This window comes from Yarrowia lipolytica, chromosome 1B (genome assembly GCF_001761485.1).
Source record: "Yarrowia lipolytica chromosome 1B, complete sequence".
NCBI classification, from domain to species: Eukaryota; Fungi; Ascomycota; class Dipodascomycetes; order Dipodascales; genus Yarrowia; species Yarrowia lipolytica.
Genome location: NC_090771.1, coordinates 809,743 through 836,581, shown reverse-complemented (window position 1 = coordinate 836,581; position 26,839 = coordinate 809,743). Strand labels below are relative to the sequence as shown.

At 45.8% G+C, this 26,839-nt stretch overlaps 11 protein-coding genes and 3 non-coding genes across 14 annotated transcripts; 7 read left to right on the top strand and 7 right to left on the bottom strand.

The window, feature by feature from the left end:
* Positions 1 to 2,818: 2,818 nt before the first annotated feature.
* On the bottom strand, positions 2,819 to 4,456 carry YALI1_B08321g (uncharacterized protein; the record flags this gene model as incomplete). The annotated part of the gene is made up of 1 exon (XM_500560.3): positions 2,819 to 4,456. The coding sequence occupies one exon, from the start codon at positions 4,454 to 4,456 to the stop codon at positions 2,819 to 2,821; it is 1,638 nt and encodes a 545-aa protein (XP_500560.3).
* Positions 4,457 to 6,925: 2,469 nt separating this feature from the next.
* Positions 6,926 to 7,019, top strand: YALI1_B08296r. The gene has a single exon. It is a non-coding gene; the product is annotated as a tRNA-Arg (tRNA).
* A 3,163-nt stretch (positions 7,020 to 10,182) lies between these two features.
* Positions 10,183 to 10,713, top strand: YALI1_B08263g (uncharacterized protein; the record flags this gene model as incomplete). The annotated part of the gene is made up of 1 exon (XM_500558.3): positions 10,183 to 10,713. One exon carries the CDS (start codon positions 10,183 to 10,185, stop codon positions 10,711 to 10,713), a length of 531 nt encoding a protein of 176 aa, XP_500558.2.
* A 1,116-nt stretch (positions 10,714 to 11,829) lies between these two features.
* YALI1_B08247g (uncharacterized protein) lies at positions 11,830 to 12,300 on the top strand (the record flags this gene model as incomplete). The annotated part of the gene is made up of 1 exon (XM_068282004.1): positions 11,830 to 12,300. One exon carries the CDS (start codon positions 11,830 to 11,832, stop codon positions 12,298 to 12,300), a length of 471 nt encoding a protein of 156 aa, XP_068138105.1.
* A 2,101-nt stretch (positions 12,301 to 14,401) lies between these two features.
* YALI1_B08214g (uncharacterized protein) lies at positions 14,402 to 15,123 on the bottom strand (the record flags this gene model as incomplete). The annotated part of the gene is made up of 2 exons (XM_066094164.2): positions 14,402 to 14,617; positions 15,070 to 15,123. The coding sequence occupies 2 exons, from the start codon at positions 15,121 to 15,123 to the stop codon at positions 14,402 to 14,404; spliced, it is 270 nt and encodes an 89-aa protein (XP_065950236.1).
* A 516-nt stretch (positions 15,124 to 15,639) lies between these two features.
* Positions 15,640 to 15,960, top strand: YALI1_B08207g (uncharacterized protein; the record flags this gene model as incomplete). Its single annotated transcript, XM_068282003.1, has 2 exons — positions 15,640 to 15,768; positions 15,811 to 15,960. The coding sequence occupies 2 exons, from the start codon at positions 15,640 to 15,642 to the stop codon at positions 15,958 to 15,960; spliced, it is 279 nt and encodes a 92-aa protein (XP_068138104.1).
* Positions 15,961 to 16,271: 311 nt separating this feature from the next.
* Positions 16,272 to 17,231, bottom strand: YALI1_B08193g (mitochondrial 37S ribosomal protein uS9m; the record flags this gene model as incomplete). Its single annotated transcript, XM_500556.3, has 1 exon — positions 16,272 to 17,231. The coding sequence occupies one exon, from the start codon at positions 17,229 to 17,231 to the stop codon at positions 16,272 to 16,274; it is 960 nt and encodes a 319-aa protein (XP_500556.1).
* Positions 17,232 to 17,616: 385 nt separating this feature from the next.
* Positions 17,617 to 17,979, bottom strand: YALI1_B08186g (uncharacterized protein; the record flags this gene model as incomplete). Its single annotated transcript, XM_002142971.3, has 1 exon — positions 17,617 to 17,979. The coding sequence occupies one exon, from the start codon at positions 17,977 to 17,979 to the stop codon at positions 17,617 to 17,619; it is 363 nt and encodes a 120-aa protein (XP_002143007.3).
* A 467-nt stretch (positions 17,980 to 18,446) lies between these two features.
* Positions 18,447 to 20,948, bottom strand: YALI1_B08156g (uncharacterized protein; the record flags this gene model as incomplete). The annotated part of the gene is made up of 1 exon (XM_500555.2): positions 18,447 to 20,948. One exon carries the CDS (start codon positions 20,946 to 20,948, stop codon positions 18,447 to 18,449), a length of 2,502 nt encoding a protein of 833 aa, XP_500555.2.
* Positions 20,949 to 22,120: 1,172 nt separating this feature from the next.
* On the bottom strand, positions 22,121 to 22,202 carry YALI1_B08143r. Its single transcript has one exon. It is a non-coding gene; the product is annotated as a tRNA-Lys (tRNA).
* A 916-nt stretch (positions 22,203 to 23,118) lies between these two features.
* YALI1_B08134g (uncharacterized protein) lies at positions 23,119 to 23,595 on the top strand (the record flags this gene model as incomplete). The annotated part of the gene is made up of 1 exon (XM_500554.1): positions 23,119 to 23,595. One exon carries the CDS (start codon positions 23,119 to 23,121, stop codon positions 23,593 to 23,595), a length of 477 nt encoding a protein of 158 aa, XP_500554.1.
* A 639-nt stretch (positions 23,596 to 24,234) lies between these two features.
* Positions 24,235 to 25,257, top strand: YALI1_B08123g (uncharacterized protein; the record flags this gene model as incomplete). Its single annotated transcript, XM_500553.2, has 1 exon — positions 24,235 to 25,257. One exon carries the CDS (start codon positions 24,235 to 24,237, stop codon positions 25,255 to 25,257), a length of 1,023 nt encoding a protein of 340 aa, XP_500553.2.
* Positions 25,258 to 25,479: 222 nt separating this feature from the next.
* Positions 25,480 to 25,551, bottom strand: YALI1_B08110r. Its single transcript has one exon. It is a non-coding gene; the product is annotated as a tRNA-Thr (tRNA).
* A 716-nt stretch (positions 25,552 to 26,267) lies between these two features.
* On the top strand, positions 26,268 to 26,557 carry YALI1_B08102g (uncharacterized protein; the record flags this gene model as incomplete). The annotated part of the gene is made up of 2 exons (XM_068282002.1): positions 26,268 to 26,273; positions 26,324 to 26,557. The coding sequence occupies 2 exons, from the start codon at positions 26,268 to 26,270 to the stop codon at positions 26,555 to 26,557; spliced, it is 240 nt and encodes a 79-aa protein (XP_068138103.1).
* Between the last annotated feature and the right edge of the window lie 282 nt (positions 26,558 to 26,839).

Here is a 26,839-nt window from a genome sequence, read left to right as displayed (position 1 = left end):
TTCTACATACTTTCTGCTATTTTTAGTGTCTCAGTTGTGTTGCGGCTAACAGAGGTGTGTGGAAAAAGTGTAAAGTGTTAAGGAACAAGAAAAGAAAAGACAAGACATACTGGCAAGCGACATGCAAGGTGAACCTCAAGATGATCAAGATGAAACACATGACCCCGTTTCCGCTACGTTTATAGGTCTCATTCTTGGTTTTACACTCGTACTTGTATATTGAGCCAGATCCAATGGCACAATCTCAACCCCGTCGACTGGTACATACTGTAGAGTCTTGTGCTACCAGTATCCATCGGTATTGGGACTCTCAGTATACAAATTTTCTCATGTCATCTCTCGAACTCAGCTCGTATACCCTTTAAATTTGCACTTCCATACATGACAGGCTGGTTCCAGTCCACACACATTCTCCTGCCGTGCGGGATCTTGTGTACTATGAAAAGTTCAACAAGTTCGCCTCGATCATTGGAAAAAGAGCACAATGAGTTCTCAAGAGGTAAAATTGATGTTTGAAGGCGTCAAAGATCAGTGTGTATGCTCCCCCGTATCTTCTAAGACTCTTGAACCAACTTGTTGCAGTACATTCAGTATGAGGGACCGAGGAAGGATGGCCCGAATACTACCCAGTTGTCTCAGTTTAATTTAACCTCTTAAATACGAGCTTTCTATGTAGCACTTGTTTATATTTCCTGATGCAGATCAGTTATAAATAGTCACACACACATCATGGTCGACACTAACTTTGCAGAGACTAGTCTTGTGGGGTTTGGTACGGTGATTTTTGGGGGTATATTAGGGAGAAGAGGTCACGAGACGAGTGTTGAGCGACGCAGTGGGTCAATGTGAACAGGTCAGGCCGGTTTACCACGAGATGCACCTTTCGAACAGTAGAATCAGAGATCTTGGGAAGAGGGATTGTGGAGAATGACTTCTGTAACACACAAGACTCTCTGGTATAATCGCCGGAGTTATGACTATCTCCGGCATCTATCACAAGTTTACACGTTTACAAGGGAACAACATCTCTTCGAGACAGCATGATACCTGTGGAGTGTCTCATTTGAGAGGGATGCACCCTGCCACCCAAGGTTCACTAATTACCCCGGTTGGCTCACTGTAATTAGGCGATTTGGGGTGTCTCAGAAGACCCCGGCGGAGACCGTTACACAGAGTTGCTGGTGACGTAATGAGCTGAGTCTGTGAGTCTTTGACCGACCACTTTTGCTGTCCCCAACTACCGTGCATTACATGATCGTATACTAATGTCCAATGAGAGAACTGTTGACGTCTTAGATGTACTGAACTGTGGCTCTATTGAACTAAATGCGGGTATCTTTGGTGCTCTAGGCCGGTTAAGCAAGTCAATAGGCCCGCCGAGTTGACCGTTAGCATGTGAATAACGTCGCCAAGACGACCAAGATCTTCTTAGTTCTAATCTGGAGCTCCTACATCCTTCCAAGGCTTTACAGCCCTAAAGGACAGCAGCAGTAAATACTGTATCTGGACTCGGTAGAAGATATTGTTCGCAGAGGCTTTAACCTCCAATGCTTTCGAACAGTTTGCAAACAGTTTGCGTGTTTTTTGTTTTTTTCTGAAACACACTATCCGGAAGGCGGTCCCGGCTAGAGAGACCTAGCTCTTTCGCCGGGCCGCTCGTATTCTTGCCCTTCTAACGAGAATGCATCGTCTTCCGAGGAGGATACAACTTTGATTTTCACCATACTCTTTGAACTAGGCTCTTTATCTGATCTTTTACTTTCCACTCATTCGTACAACCCCCGACGATGGTCATATAAGGCGGCCAGCGGGAACCGTTAATTGAAAGGAAGAAAGATCATAGACCCGCGATTCGGCAGTTGAGTAATCGACTTTCGGAGACAGAACTGCTTCAACCCAGATTTACTGTACTCTAGGCTTCATCACTTCCCCTGGCCAACCCAAGCCAACGGACCGCCCATTTTTCTGAGCTGAATTTTTCAAAAATGGATATTTTCATGTGTTCCTGTTCGCCTGTCACCCCTATGGCTATGGATATCTGCTTTTGGCCATTATACACGCTTTCTTTTAAATCACAAATTTTTCACTAGCTCCCGCGTGATGAAGTAAAGCTATCAGGAACTCCTACCACACATTTGGCGAAGGGATGATGCGAGCAAAAACTCTCCAACTAGGTAACATCGTCTGCAGCAGCAATGATGTAGGAGTAGCGCCAAAACCTCGCAACATTGATATGGCCTGATACAGGCACACATGGCGCTGTGGAGGGGATGGAACTAGGGTGGAGGAGATGGTTAGTAATATCAGTACAAGCACCACCAGTAGGTGCCCACTCAGTTGTAATATGGACGTTGATCTGATATCCTACATCAATGCTGTTCTCTCATGAGGTTGTTTCCCATTCCAAACATGTTTGCGGCTCTTCTCCGACTCTGCATGACCTGCCGATGGAGCAGCCGATGGAGATGAATTCTAAAAAATACGAACTTGAAAGATAGTGTCACTTTTAAACGAATACGAGCATGGTGCATATGGCAAGATTGTATTTTCGGTTTTTATGATAAAACCATCTGAGCCTTGGTTTTGTGACTGAGAAGGGCGCGTGTGCGTTCACTTACGTGTTGTAGACACAGGGTTGTCAATTGTTGCCTTTCGAGTTCGGACTTCATATTGTCAACTAACCTGTAGCACGTTGTACTCCAATTAGTAAATATAGTCAACTTTTATCAAATACTACTTGGCCATGAATCAACTAATTATTTCATTGGTTGACATTACAGATTTCCAATTACTCAATGTTAACCCTTAAATATATACCCTAGTTCTTCTTGTACAACTTCACGTGCACACCTGTGAGATGACTCATGGTCAGAGCATGCAGTTTCACTGGGGGCTCAGGCTTGTCGTCGGCATTCTCCAGAGTGTCATACATCTGTGCAAGTCTAACTAGCACGTATCCTGCCTCTGTAAGGGCATATTGCTGTCCGAGACAGATTCTAGGCCCTCCGTTGAATGGAAGATACTCCCATCCACGAGCCTTTCCTTCAGCCCACCGCTCAGGAACAAACTCCTCGGCATCCTCTCCCCAATACTGTGTCAATCTGTGGGTGGTGAACACATGGTAAGAAATAACGTTGCCCTTTCTGATAACGATGGGATCCTGTCCCACGGGCCCTCCTCCTCGAGGAAGAGTAGTGTCCTTCGTAGCGAATCGCATATTGGCAGGAACGGAAGGGTAGAGTCGCAGCACCTCGTTGAGCACATATCTCAGGTAATCGCATCGCTTCAGGGACTCAAAAGTGATGTTCTCGAGATTCTCTCCATCTCCAAAGTGCTCAATGACCTCAGAACGCAGCTTCTGCCACACTCTATCGTCTCTAGCCATGAGATAGAAACACCAGGACAGCAGCGAGGCCGTGGTGTCTCGTCCTGCCAGAAGAATGTTCAGAGCCTGGTCTCTAAGAACCTTGGGGTCTTTAGTTTCTCGAGCCAGCTCCCTGAGGAACACGTACTTATCGTCGTCCACCTTCTCTTCAGCCTCCACCAAAGCCTTAGACACGTAATGGTCGACGAACGCATGAACTCTAGCTCCGGCAGTCTGTAGTTCCTTGGGGTTCCATAGCCAGTAGAGCATCTGTAGTCTGACACGCTCACCAAGGTGCTCCTGGGCCTTGTTAAAGTCTTTCTGGAACGACTTTCGCAGATCCAGAGGCATGTCTGAGGAGTAAGCGCCAGGATCGGACTCTGCAATCTGGCATCCAACCGACTGGCCAAACAGAAACTCGGTGGCGGTGTCCAGAGTCAGGTTGAAGAAGAGCTCCTGCATGTCTACGGGTTTGCTGCCTGTGATTCGAGATGTCAGGAACTTTAGGTGGGTCTCGACCATGTGCACATCAGATACCTGGTCTCTAGCAAACTGGGGTCGGAGCATGGCTCGAGAGTGTTGCCATCCGTTGCCGTCCAGAGTGAAAATACCGTCGCCCAGAACAGGAAACAGTTGAGCGTGGCGTTCTCCCAGACAAAAGTCCTTGAATTGCGTGGCAAGCATGGCCTTGAGGTTTTCGGGATCGCAGGTGTTGAAAATGTCCTTGCCGAAGATGTTCACTTTGTTGGTAAGGAAGGGCTTCTTGGCTTCAAATGAACGCTGGAAGCCCTCCAGGAGCTTGTGTTTTCGAGATTCGCGCAAAAAGACGTAAAAGTGCCATAGCGACCGCGGGAACGATGCGTAGTAGAGTGGCTTTCCGCACTTCCATTGCTTCTCTAGAGCGTTGGTGCGTCGCTGGTATACGAACGAGGACGAAAGAATGTATACAACCACAAATGTGGCTAGTGCGATTAACAGATGGAAGGTGTTCATAGCTGGGTTCGTGGTTGTGAAGGGGTGAGAAGAACCGGGGAAGATGGAAGCTGTTATATCTACACAGTGGTCTGAGACTAAGAGAGTTCTTCCCAGCATGTGTTTGTTTGGGTGGGATGTAATGGGGGCCGTGGGGGGTTTCCTGAGACCAAAATGAACAATATTGGTATCTTTATAATAGTAGCAATGAGATGATTCATTTTGTGGTGTCAGATTTGCAACCGGAACCCCACAATGTGCTGAAAAAGACACCCAACCTGCTCACTAATAGAATATTTTAAACCTAAACACACTCAAACCGGAGAGATGGGATGCAGGTTCATGTGGGGATCGACCTGGGCCTGGAGATGCGCGGTTGCAGAGATGATGATACGGATCGTCCTTTTTTTCAAGCACCAACGATTTGCCACGTTCGATGGTCGTCTGTAGCAAAAAATGAGCATCTTCAGCTCCCTATTGCTCGACTCCGATTGGCCAAAAGAAGACACACTAAAAGTAAGTACTTGGACGCAGTCTTTTTCACTTTTTTTATGTTACTGTACCCCACATTACGTCTATTTTTAAGCTCCGTAGCCTCGCCTTATCGCACTTTGTCACTGGTCCTCGAAGGACGTGTAAGAGCTGTCATATGTCAATTTTTTTTGAAAAAACGTACAATTGAAGGCTTCTACAAACTTCTTTCAGGATATTTCGTGGCTGGTCTAACTGTTAGCTCCACAGGAACAAGGGCAGTATTTTTGCACATGCATCCTAGCAGAAACTCTATAACTCGGAGCAACATAATACATCATACATAATATAATGAGAGACTGGTACATGGAACAACAGGTTTCGGAAAAACTTGAGAGACAGAAGACATCTAGCAACGGCTTTGATCTCACTCATGCTAATCTTTCAAGCGGCCAAAGTGACCTTTTCACGTTCAACAAGAGTTCCCCTGAACAGTTGAATGTAGATTATCATGAGAATGTGCTCGAGGGATGACGGCTAAAGTGGCACCCCAACGACTACAACATGGAGTACTGTAGTTCCAGAGGAGATATCCATTAGCTATGATGTTATCCATGGAGTTATTCCTCATTGATGTCTAAAAGGGTGACACTTAGGGTGCTGCTGTGTAGGGTACTGTTGTAGTCGCATCTGATAATCAATCACATGTTCGATCATCTTGTCCTCATTATATACCATTCTGTACCATATTCATTATTACTGGTGGACTTTGGTAGTAACTAATTCCACTACCTGAGATGTTACAACTGCCAAAGGGCATCTGGGCACCAATCTCTTCAAACGCACGCATGTCGTTTCTTCTCTGAGGTACCTGTTGTACCACGTCCATCTGGTATAGAATCTTCTTCGAAACATCTCAAAGGTTTGGAGATTGTCTGTGGCTCCGTTAGCGACCCATTTTGGGCGCTTCTTTTGGCAATCTCGTGCGATTTTGACGAGTTGTTTTTGCATCGAATAAGAAGTGGAGTAGGACCTAGACCCTGCTCGTTTTCGTAATCAATCTCGATTGAGTCCTCGGGATTAGGCACAACAAAAGCGCAGGAGATAGCGGGGTGATTAAAGAGTTCCCATTCAGGGGTACGGCTTCACAGGAACTCCAAACGGGCTTCCGCGTACCTCAAATGTGCCATGACTACTCGAGTCAGGTGTGATAAGGAGAATACACGAGCACTTTTCATGACTTTAAGTGAGAAGGTCAATAGTGGAAGACTCTCGTGATCTTGTAGCATCATTTCGACTGCTTCTTCAACTTCGTCTTCTCGAAGATGATGTAGAGCGTTAATGTCTTACGACATATCCACCACAAATCTCACAACACCCTTCATGCGACAAAAAGCTGATCTGAGAGACCAGTACTTGTCGTTACCGCGATGTATAGAAAATTACGATATTCTGAACGATTACTACACTGCACTGCAGAGCAGCTTGAAGCGCTCTAGGAATACGTCAGAGCAACTTCCAATTTGGGATTGAGCTCACTCGTCCTCGAAGAAATAAAAAAACCACCTGCTCCAGTTTGATCCACTTTGTAAGCTCATTTTCACGGTATTGGAACACTTCAAATCCCCTTGTATCCAAAATTCTCCAGGAGGCACTCACTGTTGGGTTGGAACAGGATATGCAAATCCCCATTGAGTACCTTCTTGTCCAAGACCTGCAGGACGGAGTTAAGAAATTTATCAGTCGATCTATGCGAGGGAGAAATAAGCAGATACGAGTGAATTTCTGATGCCAAGTAGTCCAAATCAACTTTCCGATGAGATCCAAACGGTTACATTTCAGCTACTTTAGGCCTAAGATAATGTTTTACCCGCAAATCGGATTCGGGATCGGTTGTTCAGAAGAGGCCATAGCATTCTTGTTTGCTTGTTCACGTATTCGGTCAGTTTTTTTGTTTTTTGTTGTTCCAATGATTCATTACAGCTACTTTTTGTTTTTATTCTAATGATTCATTACAGCTATATACCTAGTAAGCCGGGTTATTGGCGTTCAATTTGTTTTTTTTGGTTTTTTTCACTTTACGAACCAAATTGCCATTTTCTCCCCCGACCACCACAAGAGGACGTGGCGTAATGGTAGCGCATTGGATTTCGGCTTGTTTCATACAAACGACGTCCTCCAAAGGCTGCGGGTTCGAGTCCTGTCGTCCTCTGTTACTTTTTTTTCGCTTGTCCTGCTCTTGACATTTGTAGACATTTGTTGGTAGGTATCTGTGCATGCAGGTTGTCTCTATTGTTAACTAGTATGTTCAAGTATTACCATTTTTAGTTAGAATATTAAACAAACTGACTACCTGAAAAACACGGTAAAGACGAGACAAGCGACGACACCAGCGACGACACCAGCGACGACACCAGCGACGAGACAAGCTAACGGCTATGGGAATGGTGTAAAGATACCCCACGACCCCATGTATTTTCAAATTAATCGAAACATAAATCATCGACAAACAATCTCTATGATAGGTGTCTCAAACTGTTGTCTATGTTGGGGTAGGGCGAGCGCTGTTGCCTTATGAGTCCACCCAGGTTTCGAATGTTGGGGATTAAGAAACGAAAATTGGAAGAAAAACATGAGCTACAAGTAGCTGACCAATTTATTTTTTTCTGCATATAACATTCATTTTAATTATTAACTTAACACCAAAAAAAAAAAAAGTTGGACTGAAAAGAGCTGACTGAACAAAAGGTTGAACAAAAAAAAAAGCAGGACAAAAAAAAAAGAGAGATAGAATTGGGTCGAAAGAAGTAGTAGAAACGGACAGAAATAATCCAGCGGGAAAATACATCAAAAATCGAATTGAAAGACGCAGAACAATATAGCTACAGTACTGTACTGTACTTGTAGTAGAATTGATGAAAGCTCGCAACCAGAGTTTTGGAGGTGCTATCCATTTATATCGTACGAAGGTCTTTTGAGTTTAGATAATGCATCTCTGAAACTATATTGCGTCTGAAACTACTCCAGGTGAGTGTATGTCTGCTAGGCAGTATCTTCTGTCTGTTGCCTTAGTTGAGCAAAGAGATGCCAAAGTGTTTTATTCTAGTTGGGGGCATTTTAGTTATTCTTGATTTCTTTAATAATATATATATTTCTCCAGGATCATATCAACTATCATCTGTATTCCATATTGAAGTTTCTATGTAATCACAAGTATATTTTTATCTGTCCTTACTTATTGTTTTTTCCTTCATTATACGCACTTTTCTCTCCTTCAAACTGTAACCCAAGCAACTGCAAGTACACATTACAATCCGTCAACATCTACAATACGTCTTTCAAAAGGAACAATCTCTAAAAAAAGTGCAATTTCAGTTCTTGCTGGTATCAGTGATGGTCTCTGAGCTTTGTCAGGCCACCGTTTTGCAAGTAATAGCATAGCATGGTCTGTTATCTCTGATTTATATCACAGCATATGGTTCATCTCAGGAGGCTGAAATACCGTAGGCATCTCGATCTCACCTCAGTTTAGCCCTCTTGGAACATGGACGGCATAATCCCAGCGAAATGTAAACACTGTCTGGACAGTGAGAGCACTACTAAGAAAAATTCACCCACTTGTTGAAACAAACCTCTACTGTAGTCTGCAGATTCTTCTACGCCTCAGATCTGGCGAAAGCTAAACAAAGAACAATCTCTTCTGGACTCGTGGGATTTCCGACTGGGTATTCCAGATTAAATCTCCCCGTTTCCCGTCATCATGTCAGACACGTCGATCATGGGATTCTCCCTCTTCTGTTGCAGCTTTAACCTCATTCCTCTTCTTCTATAACTTCTCCTTTTCAACTCAGAGACAGTGTGCGAGATCCAGTTTCCATACGCCTTCATTTCCAGTGGACTGCAAACTGAAATTCGTCTCTCAAGCATGAACTGTCACTTTGATGTCCCGAATTTCGGTTTCAGGGTGGAAAAACATAATATTTGAAAAAGGCAGTTGTATATAATCCTTTCCTCATTCACACTGGTACCATACCTGTAGTTAAAAGATGTTTACACTTCATTCTTGTCGGAGATGAAAGTCCGTTTAACTATTTGCACTACAGTATGGTAAAAGCAAGTCCTCTTTCGAATGAAACACTGGGCTTGACCCCAGGTGAGTCCGATCTCTTCTAATTCACAGTAGCCTTGAAACCCAAGTAGGTGGAATTACTCAACATACTGAACTTGATGTAGACAACCACTACTCGTACAAGTTGTAACAGATATGGATAAAGGAACTCTATTGGAGCATTGGCTTCAGTGAGTTGTATCCTCCACGAGGGAAACTAAACAGACCCTTGACAATTCAAGAGCTGCTCTTGTTATATTAGCCTGCTTTTGTGTAAAATAAACAGCAAGGGCGCACATTTCTGGGCAATTAACTCCATTAATGTGCATTACTTACGTATAATGGTGGAAGAATACTGTACTGTGATACTTGAGAGCAATAACTGGTTAGTTACAGAATAGATAGGAGACAAGAAAGTTCTTGTTTATTTTCTTTGGATATTAAAACAGACAATGCATTTCATATCAAACACGAACTTCCAGCACCGACTAAATATCATCTCCTTCGTTGATTCTAAGTTCAATTCAGGGGATTACATTTCCCTTCTCGGCATCTCGGCATTTCTAGCATCTCTTGCAATGCATGGAAACCAAATCTCACCAACATTTTCGGGAAGATCTGGTGCCATTGGCACCGAATGAGGTTATAGTGCCCGTTGGCGCCGAATGACTTAGTTTATCGACGAATCTCTGAGATCAAATCTAGCACATGGGTACCACTACAAGTACTGTACATCAGAATGACAATTTACACGTACAGTGCATCTATTAAGTTGCTATAATCATAGCACGACAACTCATCTGACTCTTCACGTCTGATTAAATATCTCATACTCCATACTATGACATCATTTATTCCGTTGATATGATGCAACTCTGCTGTTCTATTTATATCCAAACTTAAATATATACAGTGCAATGTCAGGTAAATGATGTCTGAGGAGCCAAAATAAGAGGAAAAGGGAGGGATTCTCGGTAAGAAAGACTCTCCTGACTTGAATTGGGCTTTTTTTTCGGCCATATTCGTTACAAAATCGCAACTTCTGCTGCGCATTCAAGTCATCCCGTTTGCATATTATATGCTAGTTAAATATAACCGAAAACTCAATATCCAACGGCATCACCGTCTTGAGCGGATATGGGGGCAATCTATTTTGAGCACTTCTATTTCGAGTTGAATCTCAGGCATATATATAGGAGTCCAATCTCCCTCTAGTTCTGTATCAAACAACCACATCCACGACTTCAACCACAACTTCATCTCAACAATGCTCTTCAAGACTTTCTCTCTTCTCACTGCCGCTTCTGCTGCTCTTGCTGCTCCCGTTGCTTGCGAGCAGCCCCAGGAGCACAACGAGCCCTCTCACCCCACCTACTCTCTCCACGCTTTTATGCCTGGCCAGGGAGCTCTCGGTATGAAGGCTCTTCAGATCCGAGGAAACGATGTTGTCTACGGCCTTGAACAGGGCTACTCTTACTTCAAGGTTGAGGATGTTGGAAATGCCATGACCAACGTTCTCTCTGAGGGCCAGGGACCCCGACAACTCTTTGCCGATGTTCAGACCGGTAAGCTCGACGTCAAGGATGGCCCCGTTCCTCCCCTTGAGGGCAACAGCGGAGGCTGGGCTTACAAGGGCGATGGCTCTGTCAAGGAACTCTCTTCCTACGGAACTCGAGAGTTCTACTCTTGTACTTCCCAGACTGATCCTCTCCATGGTGGACAGGTTGTCTACGTTTTCAACGGAGCCTACGCTTGCAAGGAGCCTATCAAATTCACCATTGGTGCCACAAAGGAGTAACTATTCATCTGATTTTCATCTTATCATCAAATCTGGCCGATACCCCTTATCGCATCCTTGATTATTTATCACTCCTTCAGTTTCTTTTTAGCTTCTACTGTAGCCAGGTTTAATATATCTCTTATCATACACACATGGAAGTTCTTGTAATGTTTGTACTATATTGTTCAATCAATGGGTGGGTTGAGGGCTTGAGTTAGTGGTAGTTCGGCTCAATTGAAACCCTAGCTGGACCACAAGTGTTCTATATTAATTCTCTGACCTCTCAGCACTTACGACATTATGATCCTCTACGATGATATAACTACAAGTACAAAAACATCTCCACATAGAACACTACAATTTGTAATTTGGGTGGGACTTCATGGTCCATAATGTATTATCCCCAGAGGTTCAGCTCATCGCTTACATCCTCTTTTCTATAGACTAAAAGGTTCGGTCTCGTCTACATCCTCGTGTCGAGGTTCGACTTCCTACATCCTTTCTGAATGCGAATCTTGGATCTAGAAGATCAACTTCCGACTGCCTTTAGTATGGCTCCTCTGTGGAGCTCTGACTCTTTAGATCTGGCTCGTTGGCTCTGGATCTCTCTGCTCTTATTGCATAACACCTAGCTTTTATTGGCTCATTGGCACTCATTGGCTAATTGTCATGGCTCTGGCTCTTACTGATTGGCTCTGGCCCATGCTCTCAAGGTGCTGGCATTCTGCTCTCGCAGTTCACAGTTTCACCTTCGCGCTGTCGTCATCGTTTCACAGTGTCACTCTTGTGCTGGCATAACTTGACGTGTCTCAGTCGCTTCCAACGTCTCCTGCTCTGGGGGCTGGTGGAGTTTCACCATCAACAGCTCCAGGCGGCTCTTCCGCGTTATCGTGGTGTTGTTTTATTGGCATTTGTCGGTCGGCGGCTCTAGTTCTGGCTCGTTGCGGCCCGGACTGGCTCTTTGCTCTGGCGGCCTGGCAGGTTGGGCACAAACACTTTGCTCGGTGGCGGTCTTTGCAGACGCTTATGCTCAGGCGGAAAAAGCTGGATCAGGTTCGGATCGTGTGTCAGCGGTTCTCTTTACCGTGATTCCTGGTGTGCTGATACCAAGTCAACAGCAGATGGAGGAGACATATGACTGTTCAAACGGCAGTCCATCCCTCCAAAGCATTCAGGAGTTATTATCCATGCAGGGAGTTGCACCCTTGGGCGCTACCCATACTATCGGAGAGCTCATGGACAATGTTTCATATCCGTCACTGCTTCATATCCACAGAGACAGGATTCATGAGGGGCTTGCTAAGCCTCAAACTCGTCATCACTCTGCGTCCTCTTAGTGCATGTACTGAGGGGTTTCCTTTCACTCGGCAGCTTCGTAGCTTACGCTCAGCTTCACGTCTTAGTTACTCGCTCATGCGTTCTTTCACGCACGGTTTTAATCAGTCTCAACAGTTGAGTCGTAGCAAAGGCTTTGCAGCTTCCGCTCAGCAACTTCTGGAATACTGCCTTGCGACAGGACCAGTAGAGCAGACCCCAAAGTGTTGTTCGTGCTGGGAATTTCACCCGTGGTTGCGAACCATCTTGAGAGAAGGAGCTCCAGAGTAGATTGCGAATCTTTGCTCGTCATAGCTCCATCCGTAGAGGCATGAAGAGAGATGTGCTGATTCTCCAGCTCTGCAACAAAAGAGAACTCAAGTTGCTTCATGGTAGAAGTGAGCGAATGTCCGCTCGCGCAGGACAAGTACAGGTTCATAGCTTCCGCTCATCCGTGTCAGCATCTCTCGAAGTGATCAAATCCTCTGCAGAAGCTGAAAGACTGATCGACTTCTGATGCTTGAAAAACAGGGCGATCGAGGGGCCTTTTATATTGTTGAAGTAGCCGGATTGAGTTTCGAAAGACCTCGTCAGAGTTGCATTAGTGGCAAATATTAGTGTCGATCTCTGCATGATTGAAAGAAAGAGAACGTTGTCGAAGGAGAAAGAATACCAGAGAATCTGTGGAGGTTGACGTGACGGCGAGCGAGAAACCGCAAACTAGTTCTTTAGAACATTTTGGTAAATTGTAGACGGTAATGTAGAGATGAACCGAGACCTTTGTCAAAAATAAGGTTAGTCGGATACGATGATGAAACTTTCTTTTTACGCTCGAACATTCTCTCTCTGAAGAACATTCTACGGGGAGAGAAAAGGGCTGTAATATGAGTTCGGAGACCTTCTATATGAATGTAACAAGGATATTCAACTTCATTCCGTTCCATTCTAACTTGGAATTTGTTGAATTATGTGATCTCGTGGATGCTAGTTTCAAGGAAAATTACTGTCGTCTTAGTCGAAGAAAGGAAAGAGGGGCCTTATGGATACACACATACTGTCCAAATAACAACGGTATGGCCAGTACTTAGGATTATGGTATGTCTTCTACAGACCCCGCCAACTGTGCTCTCTCTGGAGCTTAGACATTACTTATCTGACGAGAAATCGTAGTTTCATGTGGATACCATAGCTTCTTCAAACCGTGACCGAATCGCCAACTCAAAGCCGACCATCTCAACATGACTTGAATCATTTTCGCATTGACTGGTTAGCAAGAAGATTACCTGTAGGACAGGCCTGGCGTTTTGGAGATTTGCAAGAACTCACAGAGTACTGCTTTCGAAGAGCGATTATGAGTACCTCGGTGGGGGTTCTGATCCCGTCTCCGTTCTGCTAATGTCCTTATAACTCGAGTAGATTCGAGTCGTAGTTGAGCTCATTGACTCATAAGTCCCACGCATCGTTATATACCAGTACATCCTGTACATACGGTACCAAAGAGGTCATTTCCCGTGTGACTTAGACTCCCGTACGAACAGTTCCAGAAGAACTGCACCAATTCTGTTGCCATCATATATCATTGCCATGTACCACACTGATGAGCAGCAGATCCGTCTGGTCAAGTTCCGGTCTCAAGAAGGACTCTCCCTCAATCATTAGACACTCGATAGGCTTGACCAATCGGGAAGTGTAGATGGAGGTTTCTTCTCAGTGCTAGCCATGATTGACAACGGCAGAACGAGCCTACAAAGAATACCTTTAATGAGAAATTCACCGAGCCGATCCATCAGTAAATATAATAATAATAATAATTACTTTTTTAATTCATATTTCGCGTTGCGACTTCTTAAAGAAGAACTATGAAAAGTAAATATTATCAGTCAGTTAGTAGGAACCTCAGAGGCGTGATTCAACTTCTCTCAAACCCCTACCCCTGCCCTTAAAACCGAGTTCATCAACCATTTTCCTGAGATAATTACCCCAGGCCGCACTCCCCAGGGTTGGAGTACCTCCTTCATGGAGACTATCGAGCTTTTCTGGTCCAAAATCATTGACCTACTACTGGTATGTTCATTCGAGTCAAGAGTTATTCGACTCTGCCGAGTCCAGCTGTTACCCTTGGTGATGGACCTTTATGATGGCACGTTTTGAACAGGAGATTAACAACGGATTTAAGGAGTAAGTGGCCAGTCGTTCCTTATATGTGAGGGAAACTTCTACATGTCACTCGCTTACTTTAATTGATTACTATCTCATTAACTGTACCTGCGGTGGTCTTTTGTTCTTCGTGATAGCCATTATATGCAGCCTTAGTGGATAGCCCTGTGTGTCCTATAATGCGGTTATGGATCAGGTGGTGTCGAAGAAGATCTCTGTAGCCCTTTGAATGTCCCTAAAGCGAAATTCCCATGTTCTTTGCGATGGTCTGGAACTCCTTTGTGCCGGTCGAAATGTAGTACCGAATCTTCAGGATATCCGACTCGTTTTTGCGTCGATCAAACTCGGTTCGGGCGTAAGTAATAAGTTCATTCCGGGTTGTAGGCGGAGTGGTGTACGCTGCTTTGCAGATGTCTCGCCACAACTGACGGGCTGCAGCTGCTTGAACGAACTTGGGTTAGCATTTGACTGATGCGTAGAATTGACCCCAGATGATGCTCTGCTCTTGAGAGTTACCACTGTTGACATTGCAGACTTTCAGATGTCACATATCAATGGTAGTTCCAAAACTTTCGGCGAGATTATGGTACTGCTGTTTCCTTAGATCACCCGTATTCGTATATCCACCCAACAGCAAGTAACAGCTGATCTCATGGCACCACAAGAACGACCTGCCAAACAGAAGAAGCCACTCCCCTGACAGCCATTACACTAGCGTTGCCAGCTTGGATCACGTGACTCCTTTCTCCAGACTCCTTCTCCAATAATCCGATATTTGTTGGCAATTTCTGCAGTGGTGCCTTAGTTGGGATCGGGGTTGAGTCAGCACTTCTGCTGCTATGACCTTCACCCAGTTCTAGTCGCCGTTGCGACCAGCTTCAGGTTCTCAATTCTCATACTCACATGCTCCAACGATTTATTGGACTTCAAGGTGCTGGCGTGCCGAGCAAAAAACATTCTTTGGGGTGTTAGTTGCAAGTGAGATAAAATTGTGATAAGCCTGGAAAGTGTAGTGGTGGAGTGCATGACACCATGTGGAACAAAATTAAATAAATAGATAGAATAAAATAAAACAAAATAAAATAAAAACAAAAAAACATCTGTACTGTACTGTACCTTGGAGGAGATAACAATATCAAGATCTCTACTTAACGCAACCTTTCAGGAATTAATCCAGGTTTCAATAAAAAGATTACATCATACGTTATTGTACAGGATACATTATTATACGAGGATAAAACGCGAGGTTGAGCCTTTTCTACTACACACAACTCTCGCAGAAACTACTCCAAAAATACGAACAGTCGAGCTGGTCTCATCAAACTGGCTCGAACTGGCCCCCGGCTGTATCAGAAACATGAATTTCTACATCTGAAGAATCTTGAGAGGATCTGATGCTGAAAAGATGAAGTGGTGACTCAGATCTGGGGTTTGTTCCATCTTTTATCGACGTGAGACTCATCCTCAATCGGCATGTCAAACTCGGTATCTGTGTTAGACACTTGCCCATTGGAATCTTCTCAGGTGTCTCCGAAACGTTTCGGTCCAAGTCAGGTCGTTATCAGGTCGACTTTACTTACTGTGTATAGTGCCGATCTCTTTGTTTCATCCTTGGAAACATGGTCACACGCATAGCGGACAGAGATTGGTGCGAGTGTTCCAAAGCGGGTTCAGATTGGTGGCGAGTGTTCCAAAAGCGGGTTCAGGTCTTCGTCACAGAGATCCCCAGGCCCAAATAAGGCACAAGTACTGACTAGTTCCACGGTATGTGCCAGTGGTAGCTATAGATTGTAATGATATAGATGACAGGGAATCTTGAGAAGATGAAATGAATCAAGGAACATATCTATAAGGTATGTCGCGAGATCATTGGTCAGAGAATGACATAGGAGTTAGGTTCTCTGTAATGGCAGAATTGTGTGCTGCCAGACGTATTCTTTCTGTAAGACTATTGCATACTCGTGCCATCTCAATCAAACATCTTCGTTATCTTATATACAGGTATACCAACAACGGCCAAGTGCAACCACCACTGACAACCTATCGTTCTGCTCAAGGCAGCCAAGTGGCGTCTCCACAAGACAAATATATACAGTTCTCGTCTCTTATCGCTTGACCCAGGTAGGGGCGGCTCGGGCTCGTCGGAGACCAGGCTTCTTTCGCTCCTTGGTACGGGCGTCTCGAGTCAGACATCCGGCCTTAGACAGTCGCTTTCGGAGCAGGGGGTTGTGGACAATAATGCCTCGAGCAATGCCCAGAGAAATAGCGCCGGCCTTGCCAGAGTTGCCTCCACCGAGGACAGTAGCAAACACGTTGTATTTGCCCTCGGACTGGACGACCGACAGAGGGAACAGCACCTCGGATCGATGCTGAAGCTCCTTGAAATACTGGGACAGCAACAGACCGTTGACTCGGACTTCACCGACGGTTCCCTCGGGAGCCTTGGTGACAATGACTCGTGCAGAAGAGGTCTTTCGTCGACCTCGGGTCACAGCTCGTCCCTGCTCGTCCAGAGTCTCGATCTCGCCGGACTCTGCGTCGGTATCAATCTTTCGCGAGAATCGACGCAGTAGATCCTTCACCACCTGGGGCTTGAGCTGGTTGTCAATGTAGTACAGATCGGCCAGAGCCTTGGTGAGCTCAGTATGCTGGGGGCCGGAAACGGGCTCGGAAGAACCAAGCATGGTCAGGTAAGTGATTCGGGTCACGAAATTAGGGGGAGAAACACCCTCTCGGTTTCTAGGAAGGAACTCGTACTGACGTCGGACTCGGTTCACGACCTCCATGGTCTGCTCATGAGCTCCTCGACCAGTGTACTGAAGAGCCGTTGCGGGGGCAACTCGCACGTTCTCGGCCGCGCCGCGAGGTGTCTCGGAGATGCTCATGTCCACACCAAAATTCAGGTGCTTCTTTCCTCCTCTCCACTTCTGGGCTTCCTGTGCGTCTCGCTCAGCCCGCTCAGCCTCTCGCACAAACATGTTTTTGGGCTGTCGAGGAGCCTGTGTTGACTGGAACCGCACGGCGCCCAGACTCAGGTTTTTCACCGATCGAGTTAGTCGCAGCATTGTGATTGTGGTGATGTGTGATCTGGTGATAGTTTCCGCCTATTGAGAAATTTCATGGGTGCAAGAATTAGACTTTTGCATGGAGGAAGCTCGCCGGTTCGATTTTGGTCAGGATCATATAGTGTAAGGTTATCTTGAATTCGAGACCGTGACGGGTCTCGATTTGGGCAAAAAACCCATGGAAATTCAGAACAATGTGAATAAAATGTATCAGACATTAAATTGGTCAATAAATGAAAATAATCTTACTAGAATGTCCACTGCGTTCGATTAATGGCCAAGGTGAGACATTTCCACCTCTTGATCACTCGCATTTCTGCTCAACTTGATCAAAATGTTCAAATGTTCAAATGTTCAAATAAATAGTCAATAAATACCCCCTATCCTACCCTTGAAACGCATAAACAGCCTCCTTCAGACCCTCATTTCGTCTCAATACCATATCAAGGTCCCTCATGGTGATAACCACCCGGTTGTCGAGCTTGGCAAACGACTCCAGATCTCCCCCCAGGGTCACTGCCTGCTCAAACACGAGCTCAGTCAACGCATCAACAAAGGAGTTGTCCACAGGCACGCTACGCGTCTGCTCTGTCACAATCCTCGACACAGTTATCCAAATCGCAGATTTGAGACGCTGGGTTAGAATAAATAAGACCCGAGAGACTCGCGTGCACGCGTATCGTCTAGTGGCGTGGTCGTTGATCGCGAGGCCAACTTGTGTTGCATCATCATATGTATCATATGCCATTAGGTGTAATCAAGGCAGTCAATACTCACCTGTGTAATCTCCTCCTTGGTCCCTGTTTCCTTCATTTTGATGAGTGAAAAGTTGAGTTCTGCGTTCAGTATTACTGTACTGTACATATAAACATACTGTACACTGTAGGCTTAGAGTTGATTGTGGGGGAAACTGCAGTGCTGTTAGATCTTGCGAAATTCGATCAAAAAAAACAAGGAATTGGGAAATCAGACATTATGAAACATACCGCCAGTCTTGTTGAATTGTAGGGGATTCCATTCATATCTATACCAGATTTCACTGACTTTTCTTGTGGGAGACTGGAAATTCTCTACCTGCGAAAATTGACCAACCTTGTTAAATAATTGGCTGGAACTGTACGCGGTGTATTCTGCTACTGGCTCTGCCGTGACATAAATGGATATAATTAATGTATCCCTACAAGCTGTAGTTCTAATGAATGTTTGTTGGGTTGTCTAGCTTTCGGCTTTCCTCTTATTTTCCAAATCCTTCTGCTCTTCCAGCAGTCTCTGCAGCACAAATGCTGCCACATCTTCATCTTCCAGGTAACTGATGTGAGATGCAATGGCAGAAATGAATCCCAGATCCAGCACACTCTCCTGAAGAGCATAGTCAATTCGTCCAGTGGCTGACAATGCCCCCAGCTTGGTGATCACTCGTTGTCTCTCCTCGGGAGTCAGCTTCCGTTTGGAGATACTACTTGTCGAGGGGAACTCGGCACCCTCGTGGCTGGGCTGTACCTTCTCCTCTCCTGCTCCCTCTTTTCGTTCCTCTTCTTTCTGTTGCTCCAGGAAGCTTGCGGCATTGAGCAGCTTCTGGGTGATGCTCTCTCCACTCGTGTAGATGGTGTTCCACATCTGCTGAGCCCCTTCAGCGACCTGACGACCGAGGTTGGAAATGGACTCAGTGGAGAAACCAGACTTGGTGAAAGGAACACTGGCAGGACGCAAAAAGGCAGCAAGCTTGTCAACCAGAGGCTCGATTCGATAACTGATAGGGTCTGAGGGGTGGAAGATGTTGTACAGGTACTTAACGTTGGGAGATAGGTAGTTCGAAGTCGGCTGGAACTTGGTTTCGTCTGCAATCAGATTGTTCTTGTGGTTCTCGGCGTCAAAGTGTCGAATGCTGCTTCCCTCCAGAATCTTGAAAAGTCCAAGGGGAGAGCCCATCATGAAATAGTTTTGAACAGGGAATTCCAAGCCATCGGTGCTCTTGTTCTCTAATCCAGGACACGCAAGATCGTTAGATAGAACATCAAACGAGATTACAGAGCCCAAAGAATGACCAATAAGACTGACCTTGCCTCGGAATTTGGGGTTATGCTTTCGGAACAGTTCAACGATTCGGTTGCACTCAGTGATGACGGCCTGGTTGATCTGTCTTCGGTAAAAGGGTTGGTAGTACAGAAGTACGTCGAGAATGACGTCCCCAGCGATGTTTCTGACACTGGAGATACCATCAACAGTAATGTCCTGCAGACAGACCTGTGAATTGGGGTCTCCCTGATGCTGTAGAATGTCTGCCTTGGTCAAGCTGAACGTCACTTGCGATCTCCAGAGAACAGGCAGAACCTGGACCTTGGGGTGTGTCCATTCCCTCTCCTCCTTCTCCTTTTCGGGATCGATTTTCACATCTCGATATTTCTGAAATTGCTTGCCTTCGTTGAACACGCTTTTCATGGTCTTTCTGAGCACGTTGACATCATGAACAAAGTTGACAGACTTGATTCGGCGGCCCAGTTTTTGACCGATTCCATGAACACACAGAACGAGATGGTCGTATTGAGGAGCCTTGTCTTCGTCCTTGGATGCGTGACTACCCGCATTCTCCTTGTTGTCTTCGTAATCCTGCTCCATCTGTTGTTGTTCGGACGCCTGAGACCCATATCGATTACTCAACTTGGATTGTGCGGAGGAAAAGTGGTGTATATCCGGCGTGAGAGGCTCCTTTCGTGTATCTGGTTTGTCATCAAACTTGCCAATGTCCTTGTTCTTCTTCTTGACGTTGTTTTTGTTGTTGTTTTTCTTCTCGTCGCTGTCCTCCTTCTTCTTGACATGATCATAGCCTCGGATCAGCTTGGACGCACCCAGAATGTTACCGGAAGCAATTTTCTGCAAAAAGGCGGCTGTCAGCATACCGTAGACATCGTTGCTCATGATCCACGCAGTGTAACAGTCTGTAGAATAGACACAGAGCTTGCCCTGATACCGTTCGCCCTTGAGCACCCAATTAGTACTGGTTCCTGCTGAGACCTCCTCCATGCTGTTCTTAATACTGATGCTTTTCTCCTTCATTTCCATCCATGGCTTTTTGCTGTTGTAGCCATTTTCCAGCTGGTCGTTGAGCTGCTTGGAACAAGGAATGGCATTTGATCCGTCCTTTAGAAGCCATTCAGAACGCCGAACTTCGAAGATGGGACCCTCCCAATAAACTGGCGAAAGCTCCATTGTGTTGATATTCACTTCAAACAGGTAATCCTCTCGCACAGGCACAATCGCGTCGCTGGTGACCTTGTTCTGCACTTCCTGGTATCGCTTCTCCAAAAGAGCATTGTCCTGGTCGGAGAAAGGCATGAACTTCTTAGGTCGTTTTAGCTCCTCCTTCTTTCCTGTCAGCTTATCCTCCAGAGCCTCGTCTCCAAGCAGAAAGTCGGGCTCTCGAAGAGACACGTCTGTGGCGAAAAACCAGTGGGGGCGAACTGGAGGAGGCTGTAGCGAGCTGAGTATCTCATTGGCGGTCTTGGCAGCCGAACTGGACGTTGTGATCTTGTCCTGGCTCAGAATGGACCTTGTCGAAAAGGTGTGACGGTTAGCATAGCTTCTTGTCGGTAGTGAAACACGTCTTGCTAGAACGGTGGATCCCGTAGGGCAAGTAGTAACAGTAGCACTGGCTAACACCACCACTCTGGATGGGCTTAGCCCTCCGGAACAGTTGTTGAACCTCTGCACCAGTCGCATTGCTGTGGGCTTTTGTGTTGAAATGGGCCAGATTATGAACTGCTCGGCCACTTTGGAGATGTCAGCTTCTCCACAAACATGTGCTTCGGTAATACACCCAAGGTTGCAGCACGCTGCAGAACACGGGGCAAAGAAAGTTTGCCAAAACACGTGGAGAGAGAGATAAGCCGCGTTCCGAGGTCGGTGAGCTAGAAGGCTAGAAGGCTAGAAGACTAGGAAGTTATTAATATTTGGTCACATGATCAGAATATACTGAAACGTCGCTGTTAAAAGTCCCTTTTTTTCGACGATCCTCTTCAAAATCCTCATCTCTGTCGTCTTTCTGACTACAGTATGTACATACACTAGCGCCGTCACACCCGTTGGAGACACTAAACTCTGATCTGGTGACGTAGAGATACTACAAGTAGCAACGTTCGAAGCTGAATAATTGGGCTGGGTAGCACAAATCGTCACATGATTCTGATCTTGGTCCCTTGGCTATTCTGGATCTTTTCTCCAAATCTCCATATCTCCACTAATATACCAGATCCACGTCTTCTTCTTCCGCGAATAGCAATGCAATGTCCTCTCTTTATTTTGTCGAGGGTAACAGCAAAATATTTTAAACGAGAAGAGGGGGTAAGAGGGGGCGGGGGATAAAAAGCAAGCAACGATGGATGTGGTCACGTGAATAGGGACTCGCGAGAGCGGGGTCACGAGAGTGAACAAGGAGGGAGCGGAGACGACAGTGTTTTATTTCGATTTTCCTGTTTTGCGTTCCACATGTGATTAAATAATGCGTTTGAGATTATGGAAAAAAAAAAAAGTACAGTACATACAGTACATACAAGTATGTTGGATGTATTGAAATTGGAATTCAATGACGGGAGAAGGAGTGAGCAGTGGGTTAGAATTGCAATATATGAGGTTGAAACTCCATCAGAACTCCCCAAAAACATTCAACAAACTGTACATTACTCTTCCTGTAACCGTGCTCATACTTTCTTGTATAATACAATCCTCAAAAAAAAGAGAAAACAAAAAGACGAATAAGCCGGCAAGTACTGTACATACATACTTGTACTTTAGGTTCAGATAACACTGATTGACCAACAGAACATTGCCATTGTGCTTAGTAAGCTTACAAAATACTGGTAGGAACTGAAGCAGAAGATCTGGCAAAAAAACGTAGCCCGACGTGGGGCTTGAACCCACAGCCTTGAGATTGCTTTGAATAAGAGTCTCACGCTCTACCGATTGAGCTAGCCAGGCGGATGTTGGGTTCGAGGGTGGTAGAAGCTATAGAAGGTGTAAAAAGGCGAAATATTCCTGGGGAAAACGGGAGTTTTATGGCCCAAACGTATTTTCTGCCTCTTATTTCTGCAGATAGAGCGTTTCTGATTGTTCTTTTGTTCTTTTGTTCTTTTTGCCATCTTTCAGTGTTGGATAGTGCTTTCGGGGCCGTATCTCAACAGTGCACCATTGTTTCCAAGTGCAGCAAATTTTGAGCAAGGACATGCAAGTATTAGTAAGGCTGGAAGGCGAAAAGGCATCACCATTTCTCTTCCATAGAATACTGGTATGTTTCTGTAATCGATTTCATCTTTCCTTTTTCATCTTTTTACTTTGTTTACAGATTTTCCTCCAATTCCGCGAATTTCAAAATTGACTTCCAACAAGTCCGAAGACGCAAATTCCCCAAGAAATCCGGACGGGCAGCCCTTTAGCGACATTTGAGGCTTGTGATGGTTTTTCCTCCTCTCAGCCGTGCGTCCCAACGGACCTTTGGCGGTCTTGCAACTCCGATCGGCCAACTGTACGGTGTACCCCTATAGAGCATCTTTTAGGCTTAAAACTGTAGCTGAGACTGTCTTGTGACGGGGGCGTAGCAGGGCATATCTGGTAGCCAAGGAGTTCCGAGGCATCAGTCGTGGTCCATATTGGTTCGGATGTCGTCGACCATGTATTAACTCTTCTTGTGGAGCTCTGGGATTTTTTCTACACCGGTTTTCAGCGCTACTTGTACCTCGGTCGGAGTTTTATGTAGCAGCTCCGATGCAGACCCATCTCGGACCTGTGCAGCTGACGGTAGAGTCCAAAGCTTGGAGATGAAAGGGGGTTTGGCTAAGAAGCGTATATAAGTAATCTTCATTTCGCCCGGGCGAGCGACTAACAATTGCATGCCACTATGAACCTCCTTCGACCCGTGGCGCAGGCAGAAACCGTGGAAATCTACTTCCTATCACAGCAGGCCCGGTTCAAGCTCATCCGGGAGTCCAATGTCGACGCTCCGGATCTCCGAAAGCTGCTGGCACACGCAAATCTCGTCGACCTGCTGGCAGACGAGCTGCAGAGCCGAAAACCAAAGTCCCGGATCCATTTTGCACAAACAGTGATCCCAGAAACGTTCCAGGAGAGCGGCTGGCAGACGGCCAATTACGATAGTAGTGACGACGACAGCAGCAGCAGCAGCAGTAGTGACGAAGAAGACGATCAAGACGACCAAGAGAATGAAGAAGGAGAACTCATAGAGATTGAGTACGTGGAGGACCATGTCGCATTAGTCGGACAAGGACTCTTGTCACACGCAGACCCGGGAATGTCCCTAAAAGTGCATGGATTGCACCACCAAAGAGGACCATGCGAAGCTGCTCTATCTCTATAGCCACGAGCTGGCCAATGCATGGTGGGTCTGATTATAATGGCTCTTGCTGCATTGCGGACGTGGGAAACGTCCTATTTCGTGCTGACCCTGTACCAGGACAGGTACATGCGTATGGTGATCAGCGAGGTTGTCTGTGTCCTGTTTGCGTAATCATGCGCACAACGAGACCTGATAACGACCGAACAAGGGGAATGTCTGAGGTTTATATATGTCATGGATTTTATTTATTGCACACAAAAGCTTTACCTGGTGGTGGTGGTGATGTGGGTGTATATGTATATACAGTATATATATATATATGACATTAGTAATACACACACAGCCGTCCGAACGGCTATTGGAGGTGGTGTTTAGAGCAAGTTTAGGAGGGCGATTGAAGGGGTATTGGTCGTTTATAGCGGGGAAAAAATGCTTGGATATTTTTCTAGTAGTGTCAGCAGTATATTGACAATATTTTTTGTATTTTGTTTATTTTATTTCCTTTATTACAAATTATTTTCCCTTCTTTGGTCCGCAGTTAAACCCCATGTTAAACTACGAGTAGACTTAAGGTTCCTCGGATGGAGGAAAAAGTCAGATCGACCCGATTGAGCCGATCCCTCAAATAAATTTGAAAAACCACACACACAAGCAGAAAACATGTTGCGACCGGTGATTCGGCTAGCCAGAGCGGCGCAACCCGTGGCCGCCCACAGAACGCTCTTCACGGAAAGCGACACGTGTGTGCGAGTCTTCAACACCATCGACCAGGTGCGAGCATGGAGACGTGAGAAGACCCTTCTGGGCCAATCGATTGGCTTTGTTCCCACCATGGGAGCTCTTCACCGGGGCCATTTGGACCTGGTCAAGGCATCAATTGCCGAAAACGACCACACCATTGTCTCCATCTTTGTCAACCCTTCGCAGTTTGCACCCCATGAGGATTTCGGCCAGTACCCTCGAACTGTTGATTCCGACGTGGCCAAGCTGACGGAGCTGCGGAACTCCATCCAGACTGACGAAGAGGTGCATTACACAAACGAATTCGCCGTTTTCGCGCCCTCCGTCAACGAAATGTACCCTTCTGGTATCCCTCTGGATGTCAAGGAGCAGGTGGGAGCCTTCATTGAGGTCAAGGGCCTGAGCCACCAGCTGGAAGGATCCATTCGACCCCATTTCTTCCGAGGTGTCGCCACCGTGGTCACCAAGCTGCTCAACATTATCCAGCCGGACCGGGCATATTTCGGCCAGAAGGACGCCCAGCAGTGTGTGGTGGTGTCTCGTCTGGTGGCTGATCTGCACATTCCCACAGCCATTACCATTGTGCCTACCACGAGAGAGGCCAATGGATTGGCTATGAGCTCACGAAACGTGTACCTGACGGAAGAATCCAAGGACAAGAGCAAAGTGCTCTACGAGGCTCTGACTTCAGCTCAGCACATGTTCAGGGATACCCCCAACGTCACCTACGGAGACATTCGAAAGAAGGTGCTCGACACCATTGCGGCCTCGGAGTTCTCCATTGACGTGGAGTACGTCAGCGTCAGCGACAAAAAGACCCTCATAGACTACCCGCTAGACGAGGCCGTCAACAAGGACGACGGCTGTCTCATTTCTGCTGCAGTCAGAGTCCCCAACAAGGACGGAGCAAAGACTAGAATCATTGACAATGTTCTGTGTTAACTTATATAGAAAATGAAGGTTTGGATACGCTAGACCACGGCTCTGTGTGCACTCGAGCTAACGGTCACTGTCGCTGTGAGCAGGCACTGTAGGTCAAGCAAGGCCTTAGTGCGAACTACGCAATATCGATCTAAAAGATGATTTGAATGTACCAGTGACAACAAGGAAACAACAGGAATCGAGTATTAGAAATGATAAGTCAGTTGAAAAATAAAAAAGAAGTGCCTTCGACCAGATTTGAACTGATGATCTCAGCATTACTAGTGCTGCGCCTTACCACTTGGCCACGAAGGCAAGATTTATCACGAGAAAAAATCTGATGTCCACAATCGTTATTCTGATGACTGATAGGGTCTTGAATAAAATAGAAAATAAAAAAAAGAAACTCATTCTCTGTGTGCATTGACTCTTCATAATGTCTTGAGTTGTTGTTTACACCTTGAATTTTGTCTCGCTATCCAAGTCTTACTTAACACTGAGCTTAGAATCAGTCAGTATTCATCATGACACCAAACTGGCAGAAGCGATAACACCCTGAAAAATGGGATAAAGACCAAAAAAAAAAAAAATGAGTATTGTCATATTTGGACTACTTGGTACAAGTCAAGTATCGTATACACGTTTTGCTCATATTCTCAATATCGAGTATGTGTTTAACAGATGTCTTCGTGTTTGGGCGTAGGTTTTACCAGCTCTACTTGAAGCTATTGAACGTCTCCTCTCTCATATGCCTTTCCTTGTCAACAAAACCAGTTCAGTTTAGAGGAGCTTCTCAACCCGCGCTGGTCTTTTCGTGACTCCCACCACAATTCTGTCGAACTGGGACCCACCAGAAGAAGTTCGCGTTCACCGCAATCGACTTGGAGCAGCAGGGAGGGGACACAACCATCAATCTGGCCCATTAAACCAGGCAAAAAGATCCTTTTGGTTTTTTGTCTAGCCTCTTGGACTTATCAGTGTCCTCAACATTGTTACTTACATATACTTGGCGTACATCGCGACCGTGGTATATGGAGGTGTGGGAACCCCTCAACAGCAACATCTGACAGTGCGACACGGATGTCAGACCTGGAACCACATCACGGTTGCTCTCCGAAACACACTCCAACCAGTACTTATAAACACAGACGAGAATAATCTCTTTCTTATCGACTACATTACAGTACAATACGAATACTTGTACTTACTGGAGCAAAAAAATTACTTGGCCACTGGATCCTGTCCTACTCGCGACTCGCAAACACCGCACACATTCAACCAGACGGAAATTTCAGACAGATTCGGTGCCTTAGCTCTATGAAGCTACTTGAAGGATAGATGTGCTCGGTGGTCATCCCGGTGGTCGTCCCGGTGGTCGTCCCGGTGGTCGTCTGACAGCTGTTGAGGGAAAAATCTTTTCTGCTATGCCTTCCCATTCCATCCCCAGATGCCCCACGGCCGTACTTATGCTTCCTACCATATGTGGAAATGGGCACCGTCTGAGGCCAGGGGTGGGAATAAGCTTCCACCATTACGTGAGTCCTATCAACACACCAAAAACAATAATCCACAAACACAGTATGTACTGTAGACTAGTTGTGGA